This window comes from Bos taurus, chromosome 9 (assembly GCF_002263795.3).
Source record: "Bos taurus isolate L1 Dominette 01449 registration number 42190680 breed Hereford chromosome 9, ARS-UCD2.0, whole genome shotgun sequence".
Taxonomy (NCBI): Eukaryota; Metazoa; Chordata; class Mammalia; order Artiodactyla; family Bovidae; genus Bos; species Bos taurus.
Window position 1 is genome coordinate 94,888,367 of NC_037336.1, and position 27,852 is coordinate 94,916,218.

The window sequence follows — 27,852 nt, forward strand, 5'->3', positions numbered from 1 at the left end:
CTGAGTAAGTCCTGGCTGGTTAACACGAACTTTTTACCAAGGAGCTGCTCTTCCCAGGCACCTGGGTCTTGTGATGTGGGGACAGACAGCAGAAGCAGCCCGTGAGTTTGTGGTTCAGTTTAAGTACAAAATAGAGGAATAGGAAATTATTTGAAGGCAAGGTAATAATGTGTGCAGAGATTATGACAGGAAATGGAATTGGGAGGTTGGGAGTTGGGAGGTTTCTCACATCCCAACTAGTTGGGAGGTGATGTGAGAAACTTGCTGTTAGAAAGAGGAGGGTGAATGCACATTTATTTGGATTAAGATGTCATGCTGGTCTGTTCGCCAGGGAACAGGAGATACGAATCTCAAGGAATGTGCGCCAAATAGTTAAGACAGCATTTCAAGAAATGTTCATTTTCTATTTATATACTTCGGTAATGTTTGAGTTTTACTTAGTGTATGTTTCCATGATTAGAAAAAAGATTAAAAAGGAAAAATACATATGAGTTTTGACCAAAATGTTGATATTTTAACTTATGGCTGGTGGTCAGGTAATACCCAGGTCCTAATGGGCAGCTCAGGTCTCATGGAGACTTGCTGGCCCGTGGTTAAGTGTTCCGTCTGTTTCAGGCCAAGAGCTGTTTCTCAGAAGGAGAGTTGTTGTCTGTGGAGGATGGCAGGGCTGTGCTCCAAACCCCGAGGCCTGCAATGAGATTCTTCCACCAAAGGCTCCAGGCAGCATCCCTTTCTGACACTGATGCTTTGGGTACCACAGGATCTGCTGGATCATGTGACCTGGGGCACAGAGCAGGTCACACGGTGGCCTGATCCATGAGGAGCTCTCTCTTCTTCTGGACCCCACTCAAAATCAGCAGCTTTTGGGGTTACTAGGTAAACAGGCCAGATTGTCACACCCAAATTAGGGACATGTAGCCTCCAAAATCCAAAGGGGCACAGTGAACTTGACACATAAAATTAACTGTCACTATACATAGAGACTCGGTTTTTATGTAACTTTTTTTTTTAATTTATTTTATTTTTTAACTTTACAATATTGTATTGGTTTTGCCATATATCAACATGAATCTACCACAGGTGTACACATGTTCCCCATCCTGAATCCTCCTCCCTCCTCCCTCCCCATACCATCCCTCTGGGTCGTCCCAGTGCACCAGCCCCAAGCATCCTGTATCCTGCATCAAACCTGGACTGGCTATTCGTTTCATATATGATATTATACATGTTTCAATGCCATTCTCCCAAATCATCCCACCCTCTCCCTCTCCCACAGAGTCCAAAAGACTGTTCTATACATCTGCGTCTCTTTTGCTGTCTCACATACAGGGTTATTGTTACCGTCTTTCTAAATTCCATATATATGCGTTAGTATATTGTATTGGTGTTTTTCTTTCTGGCCTTCTTCACTCTGTATAATAAGCTCCAGTTTCATCCACCTCATTAGAACTGATTCAAATGTATTTTTTTTAATGGCTGAGTAATACTCCATTGTGTATATGTACCACAGCTTTCTTATCCATTCATCTGCTGCTGGACATCTAGGTTGCTTCCATGTCCTCACTATTATAAACAGTGCTGCGATGAACATTGGGGTACACATGTCTCAATTCTGGTTTCCTCAGTGTGTATACCCAGCAGTGGGATTGCTGGGTCATAAGGCAGTTCTATTTGTAACTCTTGAACTAATTACTTAAAATGCAACATCACTCATGTTTTAAAAATCATAAGCAAGAACTTAGGAAGAAACTTGTATTTCATGTCAGACTCTGAATCGAGTTATGATAACGTATTTGCTCAGCTGCACTTCCTCCCATCAATTACGCACCCTCCTACCAGGTGGTATGTCTGATCCATGTGCCAGATTTTTTTTCTTGGGTGGTAAATATACCAGTATTTAAGTTTTATAGGATACTGCACCTAGGAGTAGGTATGCCGTATTTGTTTAGTACTTGTCCAAATAGAATTCAGTGTCAAAGTATTAGAGCTGGAAGGATCTTCAGAAATGGTCTAGGCTGACTTCCTTTTTCAGACACAATGAAGCTGCAGGGTGTTAGAGAGCAGACTGCCACTCGGGTTTTCTGTGGTCAGTGAGAAGCTTCCTGGTTCCGGCTGTGTCCTGCTCTCCGGAGCTGAGAGGCCTGCTGTTGGCTGGGGTCAGCGTCAGCCTGTCGGGGGGTGAGCTGAGGTTCTGTCTTCAGTTGGTAGCCTGGCCGTGTGCCTGGAGCAGTGCTGTTTCCTGACCGAATGCTCGGTGTGCTGGACTGAGAGATAGGGATTTTAAAGAGCAAGATGCTGAGAATCCAGCTGTCTTAGCTTCTCTGAGAGCTGGAGAGGAACATCTTGAAAATTAATCTACTAGGTTAAGTGTATTATAAATCACTAAAGTACACACCTGGTTGACAAAGAGTATTAATAATATGTAATATATAAAACTTTAATTCAAATAGCCAAGTTAACTACTTTAATAATTGAATTTCCCTTTGGCAAATTTAGTGGCAGTTTATCACTTGGTAGATGCTTAAGAGCTTAAATCAACCTTTTTTTTTTTTTTTTGAGGCGGTAACATCACTAATGCTAAGGCCATATTTAACTTTGATTTGTCATCTCAGAGTTGGATGGATAGTAATATGGAGGTCCCCTAGTTGTAGTCCCCCTGCCCCACCCCGGTTAGATGAGTTGCTCCTAGGTACCCTTGGCAGTTGGCTGTCCCGCCTCTTGTTTCCAGCGTTCCAGGTTCCTTTTGAAGACAGCCCCTTCCACGGATAGGCAGTGCTCCTGCTCCTTGTTAGAAAGTTCTCTTTCACGTACTTCTCATGGACTTCTCATCATTTGTGCTTATGTCTCCTGATTCTGCCCCAAGATTGTTTTTCTCGTTTTCTCAACATTAAAAAAATTATTTATTTTTTATTGATCATTTTTGGCTGTGCTGGGTCTTTGTTGCCGCACGGGATTTCCCTAGTTGTGGCGAGCATGGCCTACTCTCTAGTTGCGATGTGCAAGCTTCTCATTGCAATGGCTTCTCCTGTTGCAGAGCATGGGCTCTAGGGCACTGGGGCCTCAGTAGTTGTGGCAGATGGGCTTGGTTGCTCCACGGAGTGTGGGATCTTCCCAATCGAGGGATCGAACCCGTGTCTTCAGCATTGATTGGCAGGCGGATTCTTTACCACTGGGCCAGCAGGGAAGCCCTTCTGAACAATTTTTTATAGCTCATTTTGGATGGTCAAAAGTTCTAGACTAGATATTTCAGCATTCTAATTTTTAAAAAATCAAGTATTCACAAATACCATCGTTTTCCTAGCATGAATCAGTATTCCCCCAAAATAGGCTCCTAAAATGATTATGCCTGACTTCATTTTGTAATTAGGAAGACACAAAGAACCAGGGATGAGTGTGCCTGGTTCCGAGCCTTTCTCTGCCTCCCGCCAGTTGGGTGCTGTGGGCAAGGGAACCTCCCTGAACCTGTTTCCTTTTCTATAAAGTGAAGACGAGAATGCCCGCTCCAGGTACCAGGCTGTTTTGAGAATCAGATGTTTTTGTAGTCTGTCTATGTTCTTCCAGATATAGGAGGTTAACTCCCTTGCTTTAGAATGGAACATTTGGAATCATTAGTTCAGTCACTCAGTCGAGTCCAGCTCTTTGTGACCCCGTGGACTGCAGCACGCCAGGCCTCCCTGTCCATCACCAACTCCTGGAGCTTGCTCAGACTCATGTCCATCGAGTTAGTGATGCCATCCAACCATCTCATCCTCTGTCTTCCCCTTCTACTCCTGCCTTCACTCTTTCCCAGCATCAGCGTCTTATTTTCTAATGAGTCCGTTCTTTGCATCAGGTGGCCAAAGTATTAGAGCTTCAGCATCAGTCTTTCCAGTGAATATTCAGGACTGATTTCCCTTAGGATTGACTGGTTTGATCTCCTTGCTATCCAAGGGACTCTCAAGAGTCTTCTCTAGCATGACAATTCAAAAGCATCAGTTTTTCTACCAACACTATTTGAAGGGTTCCTGTCTCAAAAGATGAACATCCTTGAGGTGGATTAGCTGACACTAGGGCTTTGTTCTGTCTAAAAATAGTGCCAGGAATAGAAGGTGAAGTGACTTATTGAGGGCATTACAGAACAGCCCAACGAGGCCTTCTACAGACCTGCATTGCATTTTTACTGTGAATTTCTCTGCCTTTAATATTCCTCCATAAGTATTTATTGATAAGAATAACTATAAAACAATAGAAATCTTATTTTGGCAGGCTAGCTTTTTGGGGGAATAATCAAAGACCTAAGTCAAAACTTGACTTACATTCTGTCTGTTCAGTAGAATGCACGCTTCACCTAACATCCTTAATGCTGGAGCTCTTTTGTGCCCAAAGCAAAGAGGAGCCCCATCTTCTTCTAAGAGGGAAGGAAGGCTCTGCCGTGGAACGCTCTGGGCTCTGCTCAGCGCCCTGCCGTGTGATCTGGGCGACTGAGAACCCAGCTGGCCCCGCTCGCTCGGCAATTCCTCAGCACTCTGGTATGTCCTGACTCTGCCAGGCAGACTGGAGGGATTGGGAGAACAGGAAATAAGCTGCCGGGAGATAAGACGGACGGCTCAGAATCACAGACGAGAGAGGAAATGAGAAAACTAACCCAGGGAAACAACACTGCCTTTGAAAACTTTATTTTTAAACCAAGAGTCACTGGAAAGATTTCTCTTAATTTAGGGGAGCAACCACCTATATTCCATTACACCAGTTACACTCCCAGCAAAGTAGTGTGTGGATGGGGGCTGCATTCTGTTAACTGCTGAGTCTCAACTCATCCGGAATTACGAAAAGATGAAGTCGAGTCTGTGAACTTTTTGTTTGTCCAACAACCACTAGTGTTACCACAAGACCAAGACATTTTTAATGTTAGAAATAATTGTAAAATATTTTTTTTTACCTCTGCTCTTTTGTGTCCATGTCATGCTGTGACTATGCAGGCTGTTCTCAAGGAGAGGTTTTACTGATGATGATAACTAAATATGCAACCGTATGTGGCAATGCATGTTAAAGGAAAAAGGCAGAAGTATAGAAAATGTGACTCGCCTCTGTTTTCTGAATGATGATGGCTTGTCATCAAAATACTATTCTGTAAGGAAGACTATCAGAGAAGGCAATGGCACCCCACTCCAGTGCTCTTGCCTGGAAAATCCCATGGACGGAGGAGCCTGGTGGGCTGCAGTCCATGGGGTCGCACAGAGTCGGACACGACTGAGCGACTTCACTTTCACTTTTCACTTTTCACGCATTGGAGAAGGAAATGGCAACCCACTCCAGTGTTCTTGCCTGGAGAATCCCGGGGACGGTGGAGCCTGGTGGGCTGCCGTCTATGGGGTCACACAGAGTCGGACACAACTGAAGTGACTTAGCAGCAGCAGCAGCAGCAGCAGCAGCAAGGAAGACTATAGTAGACGAATGTTTACCGTATTTAACTTAAATAGTTTAAAAGCGATCACATTCTTATTAGTCACACTGGTCCTCCCGTCACTGTTCTGAAATGCACGAGTGGCTGTGGGCTTGGATGGTGAGCGTGTCTCGGGGACCAGATTGTGGCACACTGTGGTGAGCACTGCTCGGGCCAGGCACCACTGGGTCTGAAAGAAGTTTATGAAGTTGGCTGCTTGGAAATTCTAAATTTTATGACACATTTGATACGTTTAAAGACACTTAAGAATTGGATCAGTAATTTAAATACAGAATTTTAAAAATTAGAACAAATTAAAAGTGAAAGTCTTAGTCTCTCAGTCGTGTCTGACTCTTTGTGGCCCAGGGGACTGTATAGCCCACCAGGCTCCTCTGTCCATGGAATTTCCCAGGCAAGAGTACTGGAACAATTTGCCATTTCCTTCTCCCGGGGTTCTTCTCGACCCAGGGATCCAGTTGCAGGCAGATTCTTTACTGCTGAGCCACCAGGGAAGCCCCTTTAGAAACTAGACTTTAAGATAATGGGTCTGGATTTGTTGCTCCTCACCATCCACCTCCTGTCTGTCATATGTTCCCAGCTCTGCATATAGAGCAGGATGTGACGTCTGTTCAGTGAACTGAACTCCACACGGACCAGGATTTCTTAACTTCTACCTTCGCAACCTAACGGTAATAGGCAGTCAGTCAGTATTATTGGCTGTTGTTAAAATGCCTTTGGGAGTTGAAAATAACCTACTTGCAATAGTTTTCAGCCACTGTTCAAACCTATAGCCGAATGAGACTCATAACTTACATGGGGCTGTTTGGCACGCTCGCGGCATTCCTGCACATCAGTGTTCAGAGGCAAGGGTGCCTCCACCCATCCCTCAGGTGGCCAGGGCTCCATGTCGGAGGGAGCCTGGATCCGTGGGCACAGGAGTTGGGGGGTGGGCGGTGAGGGCAGCACCTGCCAAGCTGCAAACAGAGCGAGGCAGGCAGTCCTGGCAGAGGGACAAAGTCAGATGGGCCAGTGGCAGGCAGTGGGCAGTGCCTGCATCCATGGAGAGCTTGTATCCGTTTGGCATGGGGGCCACTGACTAGGTTAGATTGGCTGATGATGGCCAGGTCTCAGAAGATTGCAGCCTTTCAGCTCTCTATGCAGAGTTTTAAAAAAGAGCTGAATGAATGAAATCTCAGTCACCAGCACGGGCGGGTCAGGCCACACTCTGGAACCTGCCCCCAGTGACCCCAGGTGCTGGTTTTGTGTCTTCTTGTGACCATTTGATAGCCCCGTGTCCTTGCAGGTTTCACTGGGCTCTGTGAGGGCCAATGCCACCAACCACCTAGCAGGGTCCACCTTTAGCTGAGGGAGTGATAGTTGAGAAAGATGAAAATGATTTGTCCAGATTCAGAAGTTATCAAATTTAAAAATTAAGTTCTTACATGCATCAGTTTTGAAGTTGATTATTTCTTCATCTTTTCTCTGTGATAAATCACAAGCAACTTATTTCTGCTGTGTATTTTTTTCCAAATTGGCATGTTTAGATGCTGAACTATTTGGAAATAAGGTAGTCTTGGAAAAGACATAGAAAGTTTCACTTAGGGGAAAAAATGAGATTAAATAGGCCCCACCTTTTCTTTTTTTCTATGCTAAATAAAGAGCCTCCGATTCAGATACACAATGAATTTTGAGAAAATTGCTTTCCCACCACAAGGGACCATCAGAGGAGCAATCCTGGTGCTGCGGGAGGCAGGGCGGGTACAGGCAGGCCCTGGCTTGCTCTCTGTTTTCATGGTGGTGGCCGTTTTTCGTGCTGGAGTTTATTATGGTTTGCTCAGATGCCCACTGTTTGTCAGGAAGTCTTGACACGTGGGCCAGTCCCTGAGACACATCCATCCTTCCCTCTGCTGATCTGCCCCCCAGCCCTCTCCTCCCTCCTGCCGTCCTCCTTGAATCCTTTCTTTGACCGCACTTTCTCTTTAGTTCTGGGTCTGATAACTTTGTAAATGGCTTCCTTGCCCACGGGCTCCTTCCCTGCAGTAAATGTCTTCCTGGTCGTCTTCCAGGTTGTGCTGGTGAGGTGGAACGAGCCGTACCAGAAGCTGGCCACATGCGACGCGGATGGCGGGATATTCGTATGGATCCAGTACGAGGGCCGGTGGTCTGTGGAGCTGGTCAATGACCGAGGTGCCCAGGTGAGCAGCGGGAGGCACCTTGGGGCTGGACAGAGGCGGGTGAGTGAAGCCAGGGCCTGCTCCTCGAGCTTCCTCTGGAGGGGAAGGACGGCGCCTCCGTCTCTTCCAGCCTGCGGCTGTCGTGAGAATCTCCACGTTCTGAGCTTCAGTTGAGTCTGCGAAGTCGTTTTGCACCATCAGTGTTGTGCTTCCCTGTTGACTCGAACCCTCTGCAGTGCTCCTGGCACGGGTGTCTCTGCGCCCCTGCAAAGGTGTTTCCCCACGTTGTCATGTTCCACGTGCTCTCGTGGGGAACTCCGCGTGCCGTTCTCAGCACCTGCTCCTCAGGCCGTGTTTCAGCCCTCGCTCTGTCGGGTTCCAGTTAGGGGGGCCACCTGTGGTCGGCGCTTAGCCCCTCCTTTCCGGTGCCAGTTTGTGTCCGCTTTGTGGGGAACCACTGCTCCTGGGATATCCGCCGAGCTGTGCTGCTTTAAACCCCTTGGTGTGTTCCGGTGGCTGATGGCGCCACCCTGGCTCTTTCTCCTCGGGAGCACGGCTGCATGGAGCTCCCGTCCCAGGTGCATAATGACTCGGGTCCCACCCGAGGATTTGCCAGGCCAGAGTCCTCACAGGACCTTATTGACGAGGGGTTTCTTAGACTGTTTGACTCTGTAGGGATAGTCTTCACAACTGCCTGTACATTTCCAAGGAAACAAATTCTTACCATCTCTCCTCCCAGCTGTTGCTTAAATAAGCTACGAGCTCACCAACTTTGAGAGATTCAGACTGGTGAAGTGACAGAAAATTGCAGGGAATGAACCTGTTATCAGCAGTTACTGTTAGGCTGAGAAACTTCGTAGATACCATCACAGGAGGCAAACCTACTTCCCAGTAAAAGCACAATGTTCTGTTTTTGTGAGTTTATTTAGTTGGTAAGGTCAATGTACTAATTTTGACGGGATCTAAGAAGGCCTTATCAGTTTCCTATATCCCCCTGTGAGAGAAAGAAGGAAGAGATGGCACCCACCCTGTGCCTGCTAACTCACCTGAAATAGAGCCACAAATGTGGAGACCTCCATGCCCTGAGAAGTTCACGTCACCAGAAGGTAGACCTGTGGTCACGAGTGTGAGCTCTGGAGTCAGCCTCTCAGTCATGACTCCTTGTAGGAGACACTTCACTTCTGTACCTCAGTTTCCTCTTCTGTATACTTGGGACTGTAACAGTATCTGCCTCCAGGGATAACTAGGAGGACTGTGCTCAGTCGCTCAGTCATGTCCGACTCTTTGCGACCCGATGACTGTAGCCCGCCAGGCTCTTCTGTCCATGGGTTTATCCAGGCAAGAATACTGGAGTGGGTTGCCATGCCCTCCTCCAGGGGATCTTCCCAACCCAGGAATTAAACCCACGTCTCCCACATTGCAGGTGGCTTTACCAACTGAGCTACCAGGGAAGCCCAAGAATACTGAAGTGGGTAGCCTATCTCTTCTCCAGGGGATCTTCCCGATCCAGGAATTGAACTGGGGTCTCCTGCATTACAGGCAGATTCTTTACCAACTGAGCTACCAGGGACACCCTACTCAGAGGATTACATAGGATTAAATACAGAAAATGTTTTGACACCATCTGGATGTGGTGGTTGACCCCATGAGTTGTGATGGTGCCTGAAGCATTGTGAGGTGCTGACACCCAAAGACCTCAACCCCAGGGTGTACCTGCCCTTAAACAGTCACCAGGAAGTCATCACCAGAGACCAGCTTCAGGCCTTGAAGCAGCAACTGTTGACGGCTTTCTATCCAGTGCAGATTTCTCTGAACTTGCCCATGAAGGTCTCTAGAGTGCTGTTGTTCTCCCATCCATTGAAGTGTGAACTCTTTCCCTAGAAGGGCCCAGCGATTGCCTTGGCCAACACAAGGTCTTCAAAGCACTACTCAGAGAAAGGCAGCAAGGGGGACCTCGGGGTGTCACTTGGTGCTGGCCTTCCCTCAGTCTCCACAGGAACCCTGCTGGGCAGATGTTACTCTGAGTTAACAAAGAAAAGGACTCAGGCCACCCGGGGAAGTTTTTGAACCCAGGGTTGACTCCAAATCTCTGTCTTGTTCCCAGACGATAAACTGTTTTCTCTTTAGCAGAAACGCACGTGCTCATAGTATGTACATAGAGCTCAGGCTTCACCACCATCAGCCCCAGGGTGCTGCCGAACTGTGTCCTAGTGATGAGGAGCGAGGCTTCTGCCTTCTCTGGTGGTAGCTGTGTGATCTCTGCCCCCACGTCGTCCCTTGGCTTTTCTTTTCATTGAGAGTTCGCTACAGAAAAAGGGTTTTAGAAATGAGAGAGGATGACTTCAGAGCTGGAGGTGAATGGGCTTCCATGGACCAGAGAACATCTAGAAGCAGCTAGAATCTCACAAAAGCCTGTGCCCTTCAGGTTGATCCAAAGTAACCACTGTATCTTGTGATCTGATCCAGATTTTTATATAGTTTTGCTCTTGGGCCTTCTGATTCTGCAAACCTCAGAACCCACTGAGCAAGTATGGTTAAGCGCTTGCATTTGGGGGAGTTTCAGTTGCTTTTAATTCTGTTGGGGCCACGTCTTGTCTGAGAAGCATCACGCTCCGATGACAGTGACTCACTGGTGGAGGGAGCAAAGGGCTGTGCGCTGGCAGCAGTGTCTGCGGGGAGGAGGCCCGTCCTTGAAGTCTGGCCAGAGAGCCGTGAGACTCTGGAGAAGAAATGACAGGTGATCTTTGTTATGTAGTGTGCCTTTCATTGTCATGAAGTAACCAAACATTTGGCAGAAGCCAAGTGAAGCTTCATCACTCCTTTTTTCAGGAAACGATTGTGAGTCCTTTATTTCAGAAATGAGTCTGGAGGCGTTGCCTGCATTATGTTATAGTATTAGTCACAGGCCGGCTGTGCCAGGCACAGGTCTTGGGCCGACTGAGGAAAGGCTGCCTTGGGCAGGGGCTGTCAGGCTGCTCGCTTTCATCAGGGCAGGAATGCAGCAGCCTCTGCCTCAGAAAGACTGGCAAAGAAGGGCTTTCTGCTTGTTTCCATTAGAGCACGGGGAACTCCTTTCCCCTGGTTCTGTTTTCCCAGTTTTGATATAGACTTATCACTCTGTGCTGACCTAATTTAATACTCCCAATTAGTTTCTATAAACATTCTGCTGCTGCTGCTGCTGCTAAGTCGCTTCAGTCGTGTCCGATTCTGTGTGACCCCATAGATGGCAGCCCACCTGGCTCTCCCGTCCCTGGGATTCTCCAGGCAAGAACACTGGAGTGGGTTGCCATTTCCTTCTCCAATGCATGAAAGTGAAAAGTGAAAGTGAAGTCACTCAGTCATGTCCGACTCCTAGCAACCCCATGGACTGCAGCCCACCAGGCCCCTCCGTCCATGGGATTTTCCAGGCAAGAGTACTGGAGTGGGTTGCGATTGCCTTCTCCGATAAACATTCTGTATTACCAATTTTTTGTGATTGTAACATTGCTGGTATCTCAGAGAAGCGACTTATCACTGGCTATATGTTTTAGCCTCTAGTAAGAAACTGCTCCTTTTATACAAAGATAAATGAGTTAAACCGCATGTAAATAAGTAGTGTTATCATTGCAAAATGAAAGGACTTCTAAATTTTATTGCAGAATTAATGTGTTGTCTGTCAAAAATCTTTTTGGTCCTTAAGAAAAACTAAATAATTTAATTGGTTGGAACATAAGGACGGAGAAACCAAAATTCCGAGTTTTCCTAAGCAAACAGCATTTTTTCAGTAACTTCAGATGAGCAGTCGAGAAGTTATCTCACACAGTTCTGCCATGGTCGTAATGGAAACATGCTGGTTGCTGATAACCTATAACTCCGTCTGGGGAAACAGCAAAAAGTTCATGTCCTTTTTTGTGTTTGTTCATTTATTTTATTATTATCTGAAATGTGATAAATCTAGTAGTGCTACAAATTTTAAAGGAGGTGAACATTTCCAAGTATAAGCAACAGGGAAAATCATAGATACCAATTTCTTTTTAGGTTAAAAAAGATATAAAAGGTAATACAAATGGCTTCCCTGGTAGCTCAGATGGTAAAGAATCTGCCTGCAATGCAGGAGACATGGGTTTGATCTCTGGGTCAGGAAGATCCCCTGGAGAAGGAAATGGCAACCCACTCCAATCTTCTTGCCTGGAAAACCCCATGGACAGAGAAGTCTGGTGGGCTACAGTCCATGGGGTCACAAAGAGTCAGACACGACTGAGCGACTAACGCACACACAAACTGAAAAAGTAAATTCAGGTGATAGAAACAGGATCAAAATACCACTAATTAGAATAAATGTAAATGGACTGACTTCACCAATCAAGATGATGCTTGACTGATTGCATTTTTAAAAACATAGCCATGTCTTTATTAAGAGTCATACCTGAACCTTGACGTGTACAAGTTTAAAAGGATGAAAAAATATATTAAGCATGTATCCAGAAAAAAAAAGCTGGGATAGCAAATACTACCTTCAGATAAGATAGACTTAAAGATAGAAAGTAATGTTTAGTTTGTAGAGTGCTACCACATAATGATAAAAGGTGTAGTTTACTAAGATGATATTTTAAATATATATGTACTTAATAATAATATCAAAACACATGAAGGAAATTGATAGAACTGAAAGTAAAGATTGATAAATTCATTGATATACTGAGAGGTTTCAACAACAAAAGGAATCAGCAAAGGTTTAGAAAATCTGAGCAACACAGTTAACAAGCTTGACCTAATGGACATTTTTAGTTTCTGAATTCACCAATTAGAGAACCAAGGATCATTTGAATGTTTACAAAAATTGATCATGTTCTAAGGTTTCACAGATTTTTTCTTTGAAGGGGCAGATAGTACATATTTTAGGCTTTGTGGACTAGGAATCACACTTTAGGATGTTATATAAGTACTGTATAACAAGAAAGGAAACCAGAAAAGTTTCTGTTGATAAAATTAAAAGCTTGTTTATGAATGCTAAAATTTGAATTTTATATAATTTTGCATATAACAAAATAGTCTTCTCTTAATTTTTTTCCCTGATCCTTTAAAACTATAGTTTTTGGACTGTTCAAAAACAGGTGGCAGGGCAGATTTGGCCCACTGGCCATAGTTTGCCACCCTGGATTTTAGGATGTTAATAAAACAAAAACAGATTTTGATTGGTAGGTGTCATGATTACAGACTGTAATTTCTGAATGGGTTAGAAGTTAATAACAAAAACATAAGAAATTGCTGGGAATTCCTTGGTGGTCCAGTGGTTAGAACTCAGTGCTTTCACTGCCTGGGCCCAGGTTCAATCCCCCAAAATTTGTTCTTTGGAAACAAATCAATGAAACTGATAAATTTCTGGCAAGACTTGAGTAAGAGAAAGAAAGATAAAACCTAAAATAATTTTATGAATGAAAAGTTGAACATAACTATAGATAAGGTAGAGATTACAAGGTAATCAAAGGTAAATAAAAGATGCGTACGTAATTCAGTAAGGGGAAGAAAAGTCTTGTTTTAAGTTGAAGTATGATACCATACAACATTATATTGATTTCAGATGTACAACATAAAGATTCAGTTTTTGTATCTATTGGGAAATGATCACCACAGTAAGTCTAGTTGACATACTGGGAATAGTCTTTTTGACAAATGGTGCAGAAAATCTGAATATCTGTACTGAAAATTTAAAAAGTAGAACCTTGATTCTTACCATATACTCTGTGCAGAAATTAACTTCTAAATGAAACATAGATATAAATGTAAAAGCATATGCTTCTGGAATGCCAGACCACTTTACCTGTCTCCTGAGAAATCTGTATGCAGATCAAGAGGCAACAATTAGAACCAAACTTCAAACAAATGACTGGTTTAGAATTGGGAAAGGAGTACGACAAGGCTGTGTATTGTCACCCTTAACTTCTGTGCAGAGTACATCATGCGAAATGCTGGGCTGGATGAATCTCAAACTGGAATCAAGATTGCCAGGAGAAGTATCAGCAGCCTCAGATATGCAAATGATACCACCCTAATGGCAGAGAATGAAGAGGAACTAAAGAGCCTCTGATGAGCGTGAAAGAGGAGAGTGAAAAAGCTGGCTTAAAACTCAACATTCAAAAAACTAAGATCTTGGCATCCAGTCTCACCACTTCATGGCAAATAAAAGGGGAATAAGTGGAAGCAGTGACAGATTTTATTTTCTTCGGCTCCAAAATCACTGTGGACAGTGACTACAGCCATGAAATTACAAGTCACTTTCTCCTTGGGAGGAAAGCTATGACAAACCTAGACAGCATATTAAAAAGCAGATACATCAGTTTGCTGACAAAGGTCCATATAGTCAAAGCTGTGGTTTTTCCAATAGTCATGGACATGAGAGTTGGACCATAAAGAAGCCTGAGTGCTGCAGAATGATGCTTTCGAACTGTGGTGCTGGAGAAGACTCTTAAGTGTCCCTTGGACAACAAGGAGATCAAACCAGTCAATCCTAAAGGAAATAAACCCTGAATATTCATTGGAAGGACTGATGCTGAAGCTGAAGCTCCAATACTTTGGCCACCTGATGCAAAGAGCTGACTCCTTTGAAAAGACTCTGATGCTGGGAAAATTTGAAGGCAAAAGGAGAAGAGGGTAGCAGAGAATGAAATTGTAGATAGCAGCACTGATTCAATGGACATGAATTTGAGCAAACTCCGGAAGGTGAAGGAGAGAGGAGCCTGGCATGCTTCAGTTCTTGAGGTCGAAGAGAGTCAGACACAACTTACCGACTAAATAACACTTCTGGAAAACTTGGGTTTGCAGTGTTGGGTTATGTAAAGGTTTCTTGGATTGGATACAAAAAACCTGAAACATAAGAGAGAAAACTTGACATTGGACTTCATCAAAATTTAAAACTTTTACTTTTTGAAAGAGACTGATAAGAAAATGAAAAGGCAAGGTACAGAGTGGGGGGAATTTCTTGAAGCATATATTCTGATAGAGGATTGTATCTAGAATTTTTACATCAAAGTAAAGTAAAAGACACATGTATATGTGTGTGAATGTATGTATGTGTGTGTATTTACATATGTATGTATATATTTATAATAGGTAAACATGAACAGATATACAAATATATATGGCAGGGAAAGTGAACAGGTAGGGTCTAAAAGACGATGTGCAAATAATCAAGAAGCACATGAAATGACGCTCAGCATATTAGTCATTCGGGAATTAAATTAAAATTAAAAACAGTGTCCTACCACTATATACCTAGCATAGCTAAAATAAAAGACGCAACATCAAGTGTTGGTGAGGTGTGGACCTACTCGCTCACACTGCTAATGGGAGTGTAAGATGGTTTATCCACTTTGGAAAAGTTTGGTAATTTCTTATGCATTTAAACATACACTTACGTTTGACCCAGCAATTAATTCCGTTCCTAGGTATTTACTCGAGAAAAAATGAAACCATATGTCTACAAAAAGTCTTGCACATGAATCTTCACAGCAGTTTTGTAAAATAACCCAATGCTGGAAATAACCCCAAATACCCATCAATTTGGAGAAATGAATAAGTGGTGGCACATTTATGCAATAGAATATTGCTCATCTATAAAAAGGAATGAACTACTGGTGCACACAAGAGTTCAGAATACTCTCAAAGTTACTACTCTCAGTAAAACCAGTCATAAACAAACGTGAGCATACTGTGTGCTTCTGTTCATGCAAAGTTCCTAGAATAAACAGCTAGTGACAGAAATTAGATCATTGGTTGCCTCAGACCAAGGGTGAGGGTAGGGAATTGACTGCCAAAGGGAGCTTCATTACATATAAATTATAGCTCAGTAAAGTTGGTATTTAAAAGAATAGTGAGTACTATCAACAACTACTTGCCAAGAGTTTTGAAAACTTAAATGAACTTACATATTCCTGAAAATATTTTGTAATAGAATTGACTGAAGAAGAAGTAAAAAGCTTGAAAGTTTGACTGGTGCTAACACTATTAAATAAAGTGAAGCAATGGTTAAAAATCTTCCCATAGAAAAGTGCAGAGCCAGATGGTTTCACAGGCATGTTCCACTGGCCTTTGAGGCAACAGGTCAGGCTGGTTTATACAAATTCTTCCCAGCCATGGAAGAAAAGGGACTACCGTCCATCTCAAACTGAGAGGTCAGCATAACCCTAATAAATTCAAACAAAGACATTAAAAAAAAAATCATGAGTTTGACTCACTCCTGTATATAGATGTAGATGTAGAAATTCCAAACACATAAGCAAGTCAACTTCAGCTTCAAAGGGCAATACTTTATCTCCAGGTTGGGCTTTTTGTAGCTATGCAGGATGGCATAAAACTGAGAAGTAATTTACTGCAGTAATAGATTAAGAGAAAAAAACGTGTGGTCATTTGAATAAATGCATTTGATAGAACTCAACACACGAGTATAAGTAATGTTTTCTGGTTAGATTATTTCTCATTTTGATTGTGGGAATGTTAGCAAGACTGAGAAACATATGATCAGAAACCATCCATAACCTTTGCTTTCTTGATAAGTGACCAAGAGACATTGATGGAGAATCTATTAATATAATGGGGAGGCCATAGACCAAACAGTGTTTAAATGCAAGGATGCTGGGACACAGCCCTGGGACGGTCTTGGCTCTGCCACTGGCCACTCTGTAAGACCAGGGAGGAGTTATATGTCCTCTGTGGGAGGTATTATCATGGGCTTGATGAAGTAACGTGTGTGTGAAGCCCTTAGCATGCACTGGCGTATGCTTTCCAAACAGTGTCTTTTATATATTACTGTTAAAATACATACAACGTAGTATAGTGTCTGTTTAAGGCCATCTTGATTTTAGCCAAAGGCTCAGGTAATGCCTACAGATAGTGCTTTCCCTTTCAGATTACAAGCTGACTCCTTCTGTCTGTGTGTCCCAAAGGTGAGCGATTTCACGTGGAGCCACGATGGGACGCAAGCACTGATCTCATATCGAGATGGGTTTGTCCTGGTTGGTTCTGTCAGTGGACAAAGACACTGGTCATCTGAGATCAACTTGGAAAGTCAGATCACCTGTGGCATATGGACACCTGACGACCAGCAGGTAACACCTCTTGCACGCGATGTGTCACGTTCAAACCGCGTGAGCTGAGGGGGAAAGGCAGTAAGTATTAACACAGGGAGAGGGTGGGGAAGAGCCACCTCAAAAGGCTCGTGAAGAGTCACAAAGGAAAAGAGCACTGAGCTTGCCCAAGTAACAACCGACACAAAAATTTTGTGTGAACCATAGATTGAGGAAATAATATTCCCCGTCAGTATTGTAAACAGAGTTAAGAATGTAATTATACAAAATACTCATACAAAAGTATTTTAAAGTCTACAGAAAGAGCCAATTAATAAATGGATAATGGACATAAATTATTCACAAAAGAGGTTCAGCTTGTCAGTAATCATGGTGTTCCCACCATGTATGTGTTCTGGGGGAAAAAAGCACAATTATACAGTGAGGGTATATTTTCACTTATTAACAGAAAAAGTGATATAGATGATTTTACTGATCATTCATAAGAGTTTAATTAAATACATATTTTCATTCATTGCCTGTAATAATATGCATTAGATCTTTGAGGAAGCAAAAATTTAATACAATTTTTAAGCAGGTCTTAAAAATTATCATCTGTTTTGATCTAGTAATATGCTTTAGGAATTTATCTAAAACAAAATGGGAAGAAAATAAAAGTTGTAGTCATTAAAGCATTTATGATAGTAAAAGTTTGGCAGCAGTCTGCTAGTATAAAAATGGTTAAGTAAACCGTGGTATAACCACTTGAAAGATCATATTGGAGTTCAGTAAGTTAGAGATTGTGGTTATAAAGATGATGTATAATCTAAAAGGGCTCTTGTGATATAGTGTTAAGAAAAAAGCCAGGATAACGAAATTGTATGTATGGTGTGAGTACCACATCATAAAACAACCAAAGGAAACTACCCATCTTGTAAAAAGAACTGGAAGGAAATTAATTAAAATGTCGCAAGGAGGTGGTAACTTTATGCCGATACGCCTCTGGGTCATTTTTAAAACCTGATTTCAAATTTTCCTTTAATGTGCCTATTTTATATTCATGATAAGACAATATATAATAACCTAATAAAATCATATATTATTTACTTATTTTTTTAAGTAAAACCTTTGTAAATATAAAACTTGTGTTTTCCAAGTACAGCAGAATCCATTAAATGCCAGGACATTTCACACTCAAGATTTCAGTTTAATTTTGGTAAAGTATAATATGAAACCATAAATTTGGGGGGAACTTTTTTTTAATGAATTGCTTGCATGTAGTCACTGTGTATTTCATATTTACAGTTTTTTCAAGTAAAAATGTTCAATATTTTTTCCTCTTCTCAAAATTTGTGTTGTGAGAATTACAAAAGGTAGTCTGTTCTGAATTTCTGAGTCTCTTCCCTCACCCTCCCCTAGAGGCATCTGATTACCCAGTAGCATATGTGTGTTTCTCCGTGAAGCACTTGGGTTTATTTATCGCATTGGTTTATTTCTGTAGGCTTCTCCTGTCTCTGCTGTCTGCTCAGAAGCTGCGTCCGTGGCCCAGTGAGTGACCTTGCACACAGGCATTTAACCTCTCCCTGCTTCAGTTTCCTCCTCTGTGAAGAGGGGTGTGAATTATTTCCTGCCTAATTCCCAGGGCTTTTGTAATGACCAGATGAGGGAACACATGTGCAGGCACTTCAGACTATGTCAGAGGAAGTCTCGGCTTCACATTCTTCTCTCGCCTAGAGTGATGGAACCGTGAGGCTCCTGTCTCGGTCCCCCGTGAGCTGTGCCAACCATATGACCCCAGCAGACTGCACACCTGGAGTGTGACAGGCATGGGGCCTGGAGATGCGGGGGACACAGTGGGTGAGATGCCCTCTTGCCTTTGAGGGCCTTGGGCCGCTCCAGGAGGCAGGCCCACAGGCGTCATGTGCTGCGTCCAGCGTGGTTGCTGAGGTAGCAGACAGCGTGGGCAGGATGGAGTGGAGATGGGCTGCGGCTTTGAAGCCCGGCTGAGGCCATGGACTTGGTTCCCTTGGCCGGTCGGCAGGACCTCAGAGCAGCTTTGCAGGTGGTTGGGCTCCTGGCCCACGCCTCAGTCTAGATGACTGTTTTTGTCGGTCTGTATTTGGAGCTAATGGATGAAGTTTCATTTGAGCAAAGTGGTCCATGGCCTTTCAAAAAATATTGCCGACCTTGGAGGAATTCAACACAGAGAAGAAATGAATGGATGCTCTGTGGGTCATGTTTGAACTGAAACATTCCTCCCTCTGTCTCGGTCATTCTTTCATATCTCTTGCTTGGTTTCAAAATTATTCATGGAAAAAGAGTATGAAGACAGTGTAGTGTTTGTAATGTAGTTAATAACCTTCTGTCTTTGATGTAAACAGCCTCTGGGATGCCCCCCCACCCCTCGCCACATCTTTCTTTTTTAATTTATGTTTTTGTTGCAGTATAATTGCTTTGCAGTGTTGGTTTCTGCTGGACAACAGCGTGAATCAACCACAAGTATACATATATCCCCTCCCTGTTGAGCCTCCCTCCACCCCCATCCCACCCCTCTGTGTCATCACAGGGCACCAGGCTGAGCCCCCTGTGCTGTGCAACAGCTTCCCACTAGCTATCTGTTTTACACATGGTCATGTATATATGTCATTGTTACTCTCTCATCTTGAGACAGTTCTGATTGTGATGCGATTCTAGGCTGCTTCCTGTTAACTCTTTAAAATACAAGCAGTACTGTTTTACAAACAAGTGATTTTGAGATCTAGTATTTTCCTATTTGTCATATATATATATATATATTTTTTTTTTTTTTCAGTTTTTTGAGGGGGTGGTCTGGGTGGGTTGACACTGTGGCTCTTCAGACATAAACATTTACAGATACGCAGCCAACTCGCATTGAGCCTTGGCCGAGTGTCGCTCACTGTCGGAGCCTTTCAGCTGGCTCTGGAGAACTTGAGGTGTGTCTCCATTAGGAAAGGTAGGCGTGCTGGCAGGCGATCCAGTCTGTGTCTCGGGTCAAACACCCCTCTCCTCAGAGGACACCGAGGATCTGTGCCCGCAAGAGCAGGACAGAGGAAAGAGCCTCAGACTTGGAGCTGACAAATTTAGGTTAAATGAAGAAAGAATTTTGTGGTCACAGTTTTGAGCAGAAAAGCACCAGAAGAAAACTCTCCCTAGTTTCCGCCCTTCCTGGGAGAACTGCAAGAAAGCAGCTCGCAGAACCAGTCCTCTGGGGCAGGGACCAGGGTTCTGCAGAGGACGTCTCAGGCTGGTGGCCTTGTCCCATTCTTGTCTCAGTTGCCCCTTCTCTGTCACAGCTCCCTCGAGAGGCATGTGATGGTCTGGGTGCGCCAACTGTGTTTGGCTTCTTTTAAGGGACCTCAGATGTCAAAGCCATGTGCTGGTGAGGCGAGTTAGCAACACGTGTTTCCACAGTCAGCGCAGACCCTGATCAAACAGGGCTTGTTCCGTCTCGGCGTTTGCGGTTTCCCTCCCCGAGCCAGTTGCCCTTCCCACTGGACCCAGTCCTGGACTGCTGGCCTATCCTGCCAGCTTCCCCCGATATCTTCTCAAGCTGCCTGCCCCCGGGCTCTGGGGTCTTGGAACATCTTCTCCCCGGGCTCCTCCCTTGGCTGAAGGTCATCTCCCAGCAGCCGCCCTGAGCTCCTGCACTCCTCTTCTCTTGCTGGGCTTCAGCCTCAGCCTTCCCCCGCTTTTCTCCTGCCCTCGGGGTAATTTCTTCTGCTGCCTCATGTGCATCTCTAACTTCCCAGCTCTGCTGTGCTCCCGTCTCCCTCTTGTCCTTTGCACCAAGCCCAGGCTGCCCACAGACCACACCCCACCCCGCCCCCCGCCGCTGGAATTCCACGTGGTCCGTGCTCCGAGTCAGTCTCCACGCCCACCCTGCGCCTCTGTTGCTGATCATCTCCACACCAGGCGAGATTTGTGCTCAACTTTCCTTCTTCCTTTGTCTGTACCCTCTGCTTAGTCTCTTAGCCCTATTGAGTCCACCTCCTGAATACCTTATTGCCAGGAATTATTTACTTGTATTGAAAAGTTACAGATGATTATTCTCAGGCTGACACCAGGGAAGATAGTTAAGGCTCCACATGCCTAAATTCTGGAGTAGGGCTGGTGGATTTGGGGGCTCCCACACCAGTACTCTTGCCTGGAAACTCCCATGGACAGAGGAGCCTGGTAGGCTGCAGTCCATGGGGTCGCACAGAGTCGGACACGACTGAGCGACTTCACTTTCACTTTTCACTCTCATGCATTGGAGAAGGAAATGGCAACCCACTCCAGTGTTCTTGCCTGGAGAATCCCAGGGTCGGGGGAGCCTGGTGGGCTGCCGTCTATGGGGTTGCACAGAGTCGGACACGACTGACGTGACTTAGCAACTTAGCAAGTTCTTCCCAACTCTCCTTGTCTATGACTTCTTCCCCGGGCTGATGTCTTCTGTTGTGTCCAGTGGCTGCTTCTGCCAGCTGGGCTGCCTTTTTCTTGGTTCATGTCCCGTGAGGGAATGAGTGGCTATTCAGTTCTTTGAAGTCACTAGGAAGTTCCCATTGGCCGCAGCAGTGGCTTGCACACCGGGTGTATTCCTCACAGAGTTGGGTGTGGCTGCCTTCCTGGGGCAGGGGGTGGCGGGGGCTCGGCGTGGGGGCGGGGAGGAGGCGGAGAACACCAGGAGGAGCCCAGGGCAGCCCCACCCCCATGAGTTTAGAGGTGATGTCAGGGTGTGACCCTGGTCCCTCTCTAGCTTCCCTTCCTGTTTTTACTTTTATTAAAGAGCTGTAGTTCTTAAAAGTCAAATAGTAGTGCTAGGTTTATAATTAATATTTTTTAAAAACACAAAACACAAGCTACCTTTCAGTTCCTGGTGCCATCCCTCCCGCTCCCAGGTTCCTGCTCCCGTGGTCACCACTTTTGCTTGTTTCCCTCCAGATTTCTGAGTGGTGGGCTTATTTGCCAGCTTGATGTTTTTCGGCCTCGGGTGTTCTCCACTGACTTCCTACCTGGGAGATGAGGACTTGGCTCTCCCCCTATTCCATGGCCGCCCACGCCCCCACCCCATCCCGCCCACCCAGCGTGCTCAGTCTTCCTGCTGAGGGCACACGTGACTCATCACAGAGCCAGGGTGGCATTGCCATCGTCATGCAGTCATTTGCTTTTTCCAGAATTAGTCAAATTGCCTGACTTATTTGCTTGGTTGTCAGTGTACCAATCACGAACTAATCCTTCCGCTCTCCAAACACTTGAAAGGCTCCTCTGAAGTGTTTCACTACCCCAAGCGGCACGTCTGACTCACTTGTTTCCTGGGCCCTCAGCCTGGACCGGTTGCTCTCGGCCTGCAGCACACCTGGAGCCTGAGCCCGTTCCTTCATCTCCCTCTGTTTATCTCGGACCAGCACCTGTATTTCTGTGGTTTGTCCCTTCATTTTGGTGGAACATGTCGTCAGTGTTGTGAATTTCAAGATGTGCTTTGTCTCTCTCACCGGTTTGGCTGGAACATGGTGGTCACTTTCCAACTCATCCTTTGCCTCCAAGGACTTGTCATAGCTCTGTGATATTTTCTTTTCGCTTTCAGGAAATCTTATTATTCAGGTGTCCTTTAGATTGATGATTTGATTTTAATTCTTTTCTCTCCCAGTTTCTTTTCTTTGCCTAATGTAATTTTCTAGGTGATGTGCTGAGCTATATACTCCAAGTTTTCTTTGACTTCGAAAAAATTAATGCTGTCACATTTTTAACTTTTTGGAGCTCTATTTTTGTTTTCTGATTAGATTATGATCTGTTCTTTTTAATATATATATATATATAATTCTTATTTCATGGAGGACAAAACAATGTGAGGATGTTGAGTTTTTGAAGTATTCTTCTGCATTCTTCATTGTCTTTCTTTTCTATGTTCTTTCTGGTTTGGTTTTGGCTTTTCTTTTTCATATTAGATGCTTTTCTCAAATGTGTGGTGATCCTTGGTTGTCCCCTCATATTTGTAATGTGGATGCTAAAAAGTAAAGCCTGGGGGGTGGGGTAGTGAGTGAACCTGTCCTTCTGCTTGGAAGACCCATCTGGACTTCAGAGTCTTGTACTATCTTCTCTACCATGGCAGTGTTGGAGGTTGGCTGCCTGTGGGCCTTACCTGGTGGCTGAACTGGACTCACTTTTATCATTGAATTGCTGGGTTTTTCACCATAGACCCCTGAGCTCTGTCTGCGCCTTCTGTTCAGCCCCTTCTGAGAGTAAGACGTGCACTCGTCTGCCTGGGAGGGGAGGAGATGCGGCGGTTTAGCCGTTCCTTTTCAAGACGTCAGCCAGTCCACTTTGGGAAGGTGAGGTGGAATCAGCTTTCTTCTGTGCTTTCCGCTGCAGGTTTGGGCTTCAGCTGGCTCTGGTCTGTTCTGTCGCTTACCATGTACCTGTCTGCTGTCCACTCTCTTAAGCGTTGACTTCTCTGTCTGCTGATTTACTGTCTCCAGTTCTCTGTGAGAGTTTTACACTCGTTAAACACAACTGTGTGGGTTTTGGGGAAGGTGTCAGTTCATCCTGCAAGCCCTCATGCATTTCCAGGCTTCTCTCTGCCCAGCTGCCTCCTTCACACTCGCCCTAGTGGACTAGTTTCCTGAGCTCACATGGCTTTTCTACCTTCACACAGGCTGTTCCTTCTGCCCTTGCCCCTCTTCTGTCCAGTCAGCTCCCCCGGCCTTGGCACCTGGGGATGATCCAGCCCTGGCCTCGCCTGAGGACTCTCTGTGTCTCCTCCCATCTTCGGGTGCCACATAGACATGAGAGGAATTCTTGGTTTACCCCACAGAGCCTGCCCTGGGGGGACCCTGCATACATTTTTTATCATAACTCTTTTACACAAAGTCTAATTTTTTGTTTTTTTCAAATCTATTGACACTTGTGTGGAATCTTTCATTAGTTAAGGCTGGTTGATTGTTGTTTTTTTTAGGTTCTGTGGTATCCCTTCTTTAGAAAACAGTTTGAATGAGGATCCTAATAACTGAATTCTTCCTCTTTCTCAAATCCCAAAACAGTTCCTGAATGTGATCATTGTTGGTTTAATCCTGATCCATGATATAGAAAATTCAACTCAGTGACAGGTATTAGCTGCTAGGATACTCTACCAAGAAAATCCATGTGGTTCCTTTGAGAGCACTCTTTGCAAGATTGTGCGTGTTTGTGTGCTCAGTCACATCTGACTCTGCGACCCTGTGGACTGCAGCCCACTGGGCTCCTCTGTCCGTGGGATTTCCCAGGCAAGAATACTGCAGTGGGTTGCCATTTCCATCTCCAGGGGATCTTCCCGACCCAGGGATCGAACCCACATCTCTTGCGTCTCCTGAATTGGCCGGAGGATTCTTTACCATTGCGCCCCAGAGCCATGGTGTCAGGATTTTCAGAAGATTCAGTGTTCCCATTGCCTGGCATGTATCCCTGTGGTACTGCCCGAGGGCAGTGGGATAGGATTGATGGCATCTTCACAGACCACCCGCCCTCAGATTCTTTACCTCTTTTCTTCCTGTGTCATAGCTGGCCCCTCTATTTCCAGCTCTTTGATCTCTTCTCTATAGTAATGAGAACTCTTTTAATCCTGTGCCAACAGACTTTTCAGAGTTAATCTGGAATTCTCCTCTTTCCCCAGTGTGCCTAAGACCCCTATTCATTTTTTTAACTGTTACACGGGAGTTGTAAGTGAATGATGCACCACAGTTACTATATTGCAGACCTTGGTCTCCATGGTACGGGGGTGGGGGGAGGGGTGCACGGCCTCACTAGGATACTCAGTGTATAGTGCATAGTTGTTATTAATAGTTACTCTTCTTGTATGGAGGAGTGAAGTCAGGAACAACAGTTCACCATCCTGGTGACATCCCTCCCAATAAAAACTCATGATGAACATCCCAGAATTACATTTTAGGAAGTCTGTAGCCGCAGGAGGGAAACTCTAAGGCTCATTGCCTTCAATGAGGACACAAGTTAGCATTTTTAAAAAATCATGAAGGCAAGAACTTGCTTCATAAAATTCGGAACATTACTTTGTAGAGTTTATCCAGGCCATGACAGATACAAACTATGATTAAATTATTCTGCCAAGGTTATCCAGTGATGCTCGTGAACTTAGAAAACAGGAGAGCAATCCTTTACAATAGAAGGGAGAGAAGTAGAGTTATAAAAACAAATTTTCTGCTTCAAAGGATTTACAGACACAATCTTACAAGTGGAACCTATTCTTTCAGTATTATGCTTGACCTTCAATTATAAAAAATAACCACTAGTTTCTCCTTTGGAATGTTCTATTAGGAAAAAAAATATTTATCACATAACTGGAATATTCAAGTGTTTGCTACTGATGTTAATAGTCCTAATACAGGAACACTTCACTTTGTATACTAGATTTTAAAATGTAGGCGAACTGAGTTTTATAATTATACTTTTCCATGTAAGAGAATCTTTTCCTATTTAAAAGAATATTATGTAGAAATTGCCCTGTTTAGAAGGTAGTTTGATGTGAAGTGAGAATTCTTCACCTAATACATATTTGACTTTAGATTTCTATGAGTAATGTTTGTTTATATATTAAGTTTTTTAAAGGAGGTCTTAAATACTTTAACAGACCTAGTATTTTCTTAGACACTTTAAGCCATGATTTCAAATGAACTTGAAGTCCTCGTTGTGGGGTTGGTACATCCTAAACAGCCCCAAGAGAAGACTTAGCATTTTTTAGGTCTTAGCACATGTAGATATAAGAGGGGTGAAATCTTTGCCTCTGGCCTCCATCCTGAAGTTTTGTTGTTTTTAATCTAGAAAGAGAGAAGATTTCTTTTTGCTTCTGAATACAAATTGTAGATAGATCCCACTTCCTCTTAGCAGCTGAAAGTAAGTTTTTCACAAAACGTGGTCCCTCCTGATCTCTGCTGATGTGATCTGTGAGCCACCAGAATTTTTACAACAGTTTTAAATGCAGACAGTACCACGATGCGGACAACAACAGGAAAAATCACTAAAAGTGCCCTTTGTGCCTCTGTGACATCTATGAAATGAAAACTGGTTTTTCTGTACATAATTTGTAAGAAATATTGATATGACCTTTATTGCTCATTTGGAGTAGAGTCAGGACTTGAGTGATACAGCAAGATTATTCAAAGGGTATTTCAGTGCAGGATTAGTTTATTTAATTCTAATCATTTTAAAAACAAAATATTTAAATCATCAGTATACAACATCTTTTCAGAGATATTAATTGATTAAAAAGGAACTGTTATGATACTGCTGCTGCTGCTGCTGCTGCTAAGTCGCTTCAGTCGTGTCCGACTCTGTGCGACCCCATAGATGGCAGCCCACCAGGCTCCCCGTGAAAGTGAAAAGTGAAAGTGAAGTCGCTCAGTCGTGTCTGACTCCTAGCGACCCCATGGACTGCAGCCTACCAGGCTCCTCCGTCCATGGAATTTTCCAGGCAAGAGTACTGGAGTGGGTTGCCATTGCCTTCTCCGATTATGATACTAACATGTGCTTAAAACTTTAGTGCATTAGTCAGTGGAAAAAAATAACTATTCATTTAATTTTGAAATGTAAGGTAGCCTGGTAGGCTACAGTCCATGGGATCGCAAAGAGTCGGGTACAACTGAGCGACTTTCTCTCTTTCTTTCTAAGGTTATGAAGTACCAGCATACAAGTCAAGTAGATTTGCCCACTCCTTCAAAGTATTCCAAGTAATAAATGATTCTATAGGGTTTTTTAATTCGATAATTTTTAAACCAGATTATAAAAAATTCAGTAACATCAAAAATAGAAACAAAGAACATATATTTATGACATTTGCTATATCCTTTATTTTTTTTCTGTGCTGTATTTAAGGCAGATCCCAGATCACATGTCCTCTCACCCATACTTACTTCAAAATAAATCTCTTCAAAATGTGGATTTCCTGCCATAATCACAGTGCTGTTATCTGTCACAACCACCTCTTTACTTTGAAAAAGGTTCTTGTCAGATTAAAGTAAATGATTTGTCTGGGTCTTGGATTGACTGTGGCTTTAAAGGAGGACATCTGTTGTGTCCAGGAGATGGGTATTTATTCTCAAGTGTCTCTGTGTCTTGTACTGTAAGATCAAAAGTGGTTTATAAAGGAAACTTTAAAAACCAACATAAATCTTTACATTCTCAGCTAAAAATATGATGTTGCCACCATATTTTCATAAATGAAAAGTAATTTACTGATATCTGACGCATAAGAAATGACTGTCTCATAGGTGAGACCCACTCATTAACAGGGGGAAAGCCAGACTTAATAAAACCAAAATAAAAGGAATCACAATTTGGTATTTGCAAGGAGTTTCTTGTTCACTGTAAGAAAACGTTTTCCTCTGCCGGCTGTGTTAGTGCTGGTTTGAGGGATGAGCCTGCACCTAGCCCCTTCAGTAGTAATCATGGGAGCTCTATAGGCCTTAGATTTCCTGTGAAGACTTGGAAGCCATTGTGCTAACTCAATGAAAGAAGCACATGGAAATCTCTCTCACACAAGCTCTGGTACTTAAATTATTTATTGCTATTACTATTTTTAATCCGCAGACTCACTAGAGTAATTACTCAGTGAACCAGTCTTACTCTGGAGAAGAGACCCTCGATGGAGAGTGAACTATAAGCAGGTTAAAGGCCCTGGGGAGTAGAGATCCTGCCTACTTGTGGAAACATAACTTTGATATTAGATTTAATCTGACCAGTAAAAAAAGTGATTCTCCTCCCTCCCTTCCCATTCGATTTTCCCATGACTTTTTAGTGGTGCATATACTAAAAAAAGTACTGTAAAAGGGAAGCTCATCTTTATTTTAAGCCCTGAACTGAACACGTATAGAAATGACTCTTACCAAAAACATGCAAGGAGGATGTAAGTAATAATTAAGGAAAATAATGGAAACATACACAGGAAAGGAAATCAGGAGATGGCCGCCACCCTTTATGGCTATCTTTGTACTACTGTTAATACTGTTTAAAGTTTTTTGGATTTTGCTTGTGTGTATGTGTGTTGTAGATATCCTATTGAGTGCTTCATAGGAGAAAATAGTATTTTTTTAGCAAAAATAGGCCAAACTACTGTGTACTATTTTGTGCTGTTTTGGTTGAGTGACACTGGCAACTAAGATGTTTAAAAATTAAGATGCTCTTTGTTATCTCTGAACTCAGATCATTGAAGAATTACTGTATAGAACACTCA

At 43.7% G+C, this 27,852-nt stretch overlaps 1 protein-coding gene across 6 annotated transcripts in view; it reads left to right on the forward strand.

Moving 5' to 3' along the window:
- TULP4 (TUB like protein 4) overlaps window positions 1-27,852 on the forward strand; it is a 201,354-nt gene that overhangs the window by 126,834 nt on the left and 46,668 nt on the right. For 5 of the 6 annotated variants that reach the window (XM_024997115.2, XM_024997116.2, XM_024997117.2 and 2 more), the window contains 2 exons: window positions 7,489-7,617; window positions 16,518-16,679. In XM_024997115.2, coding sequence (XP_024852883.1) covers window positions 7,489-7,617; window positions 16,518-16,679 — 291 coding nt within the window. The remainder of the gene's footprint in view (window positions 1-7,488; window positions 7,618-16,517; window positions 16,680-27,852) is intronic. The other variant, XM_024997118.2, reaches the window with a different exon arrangement.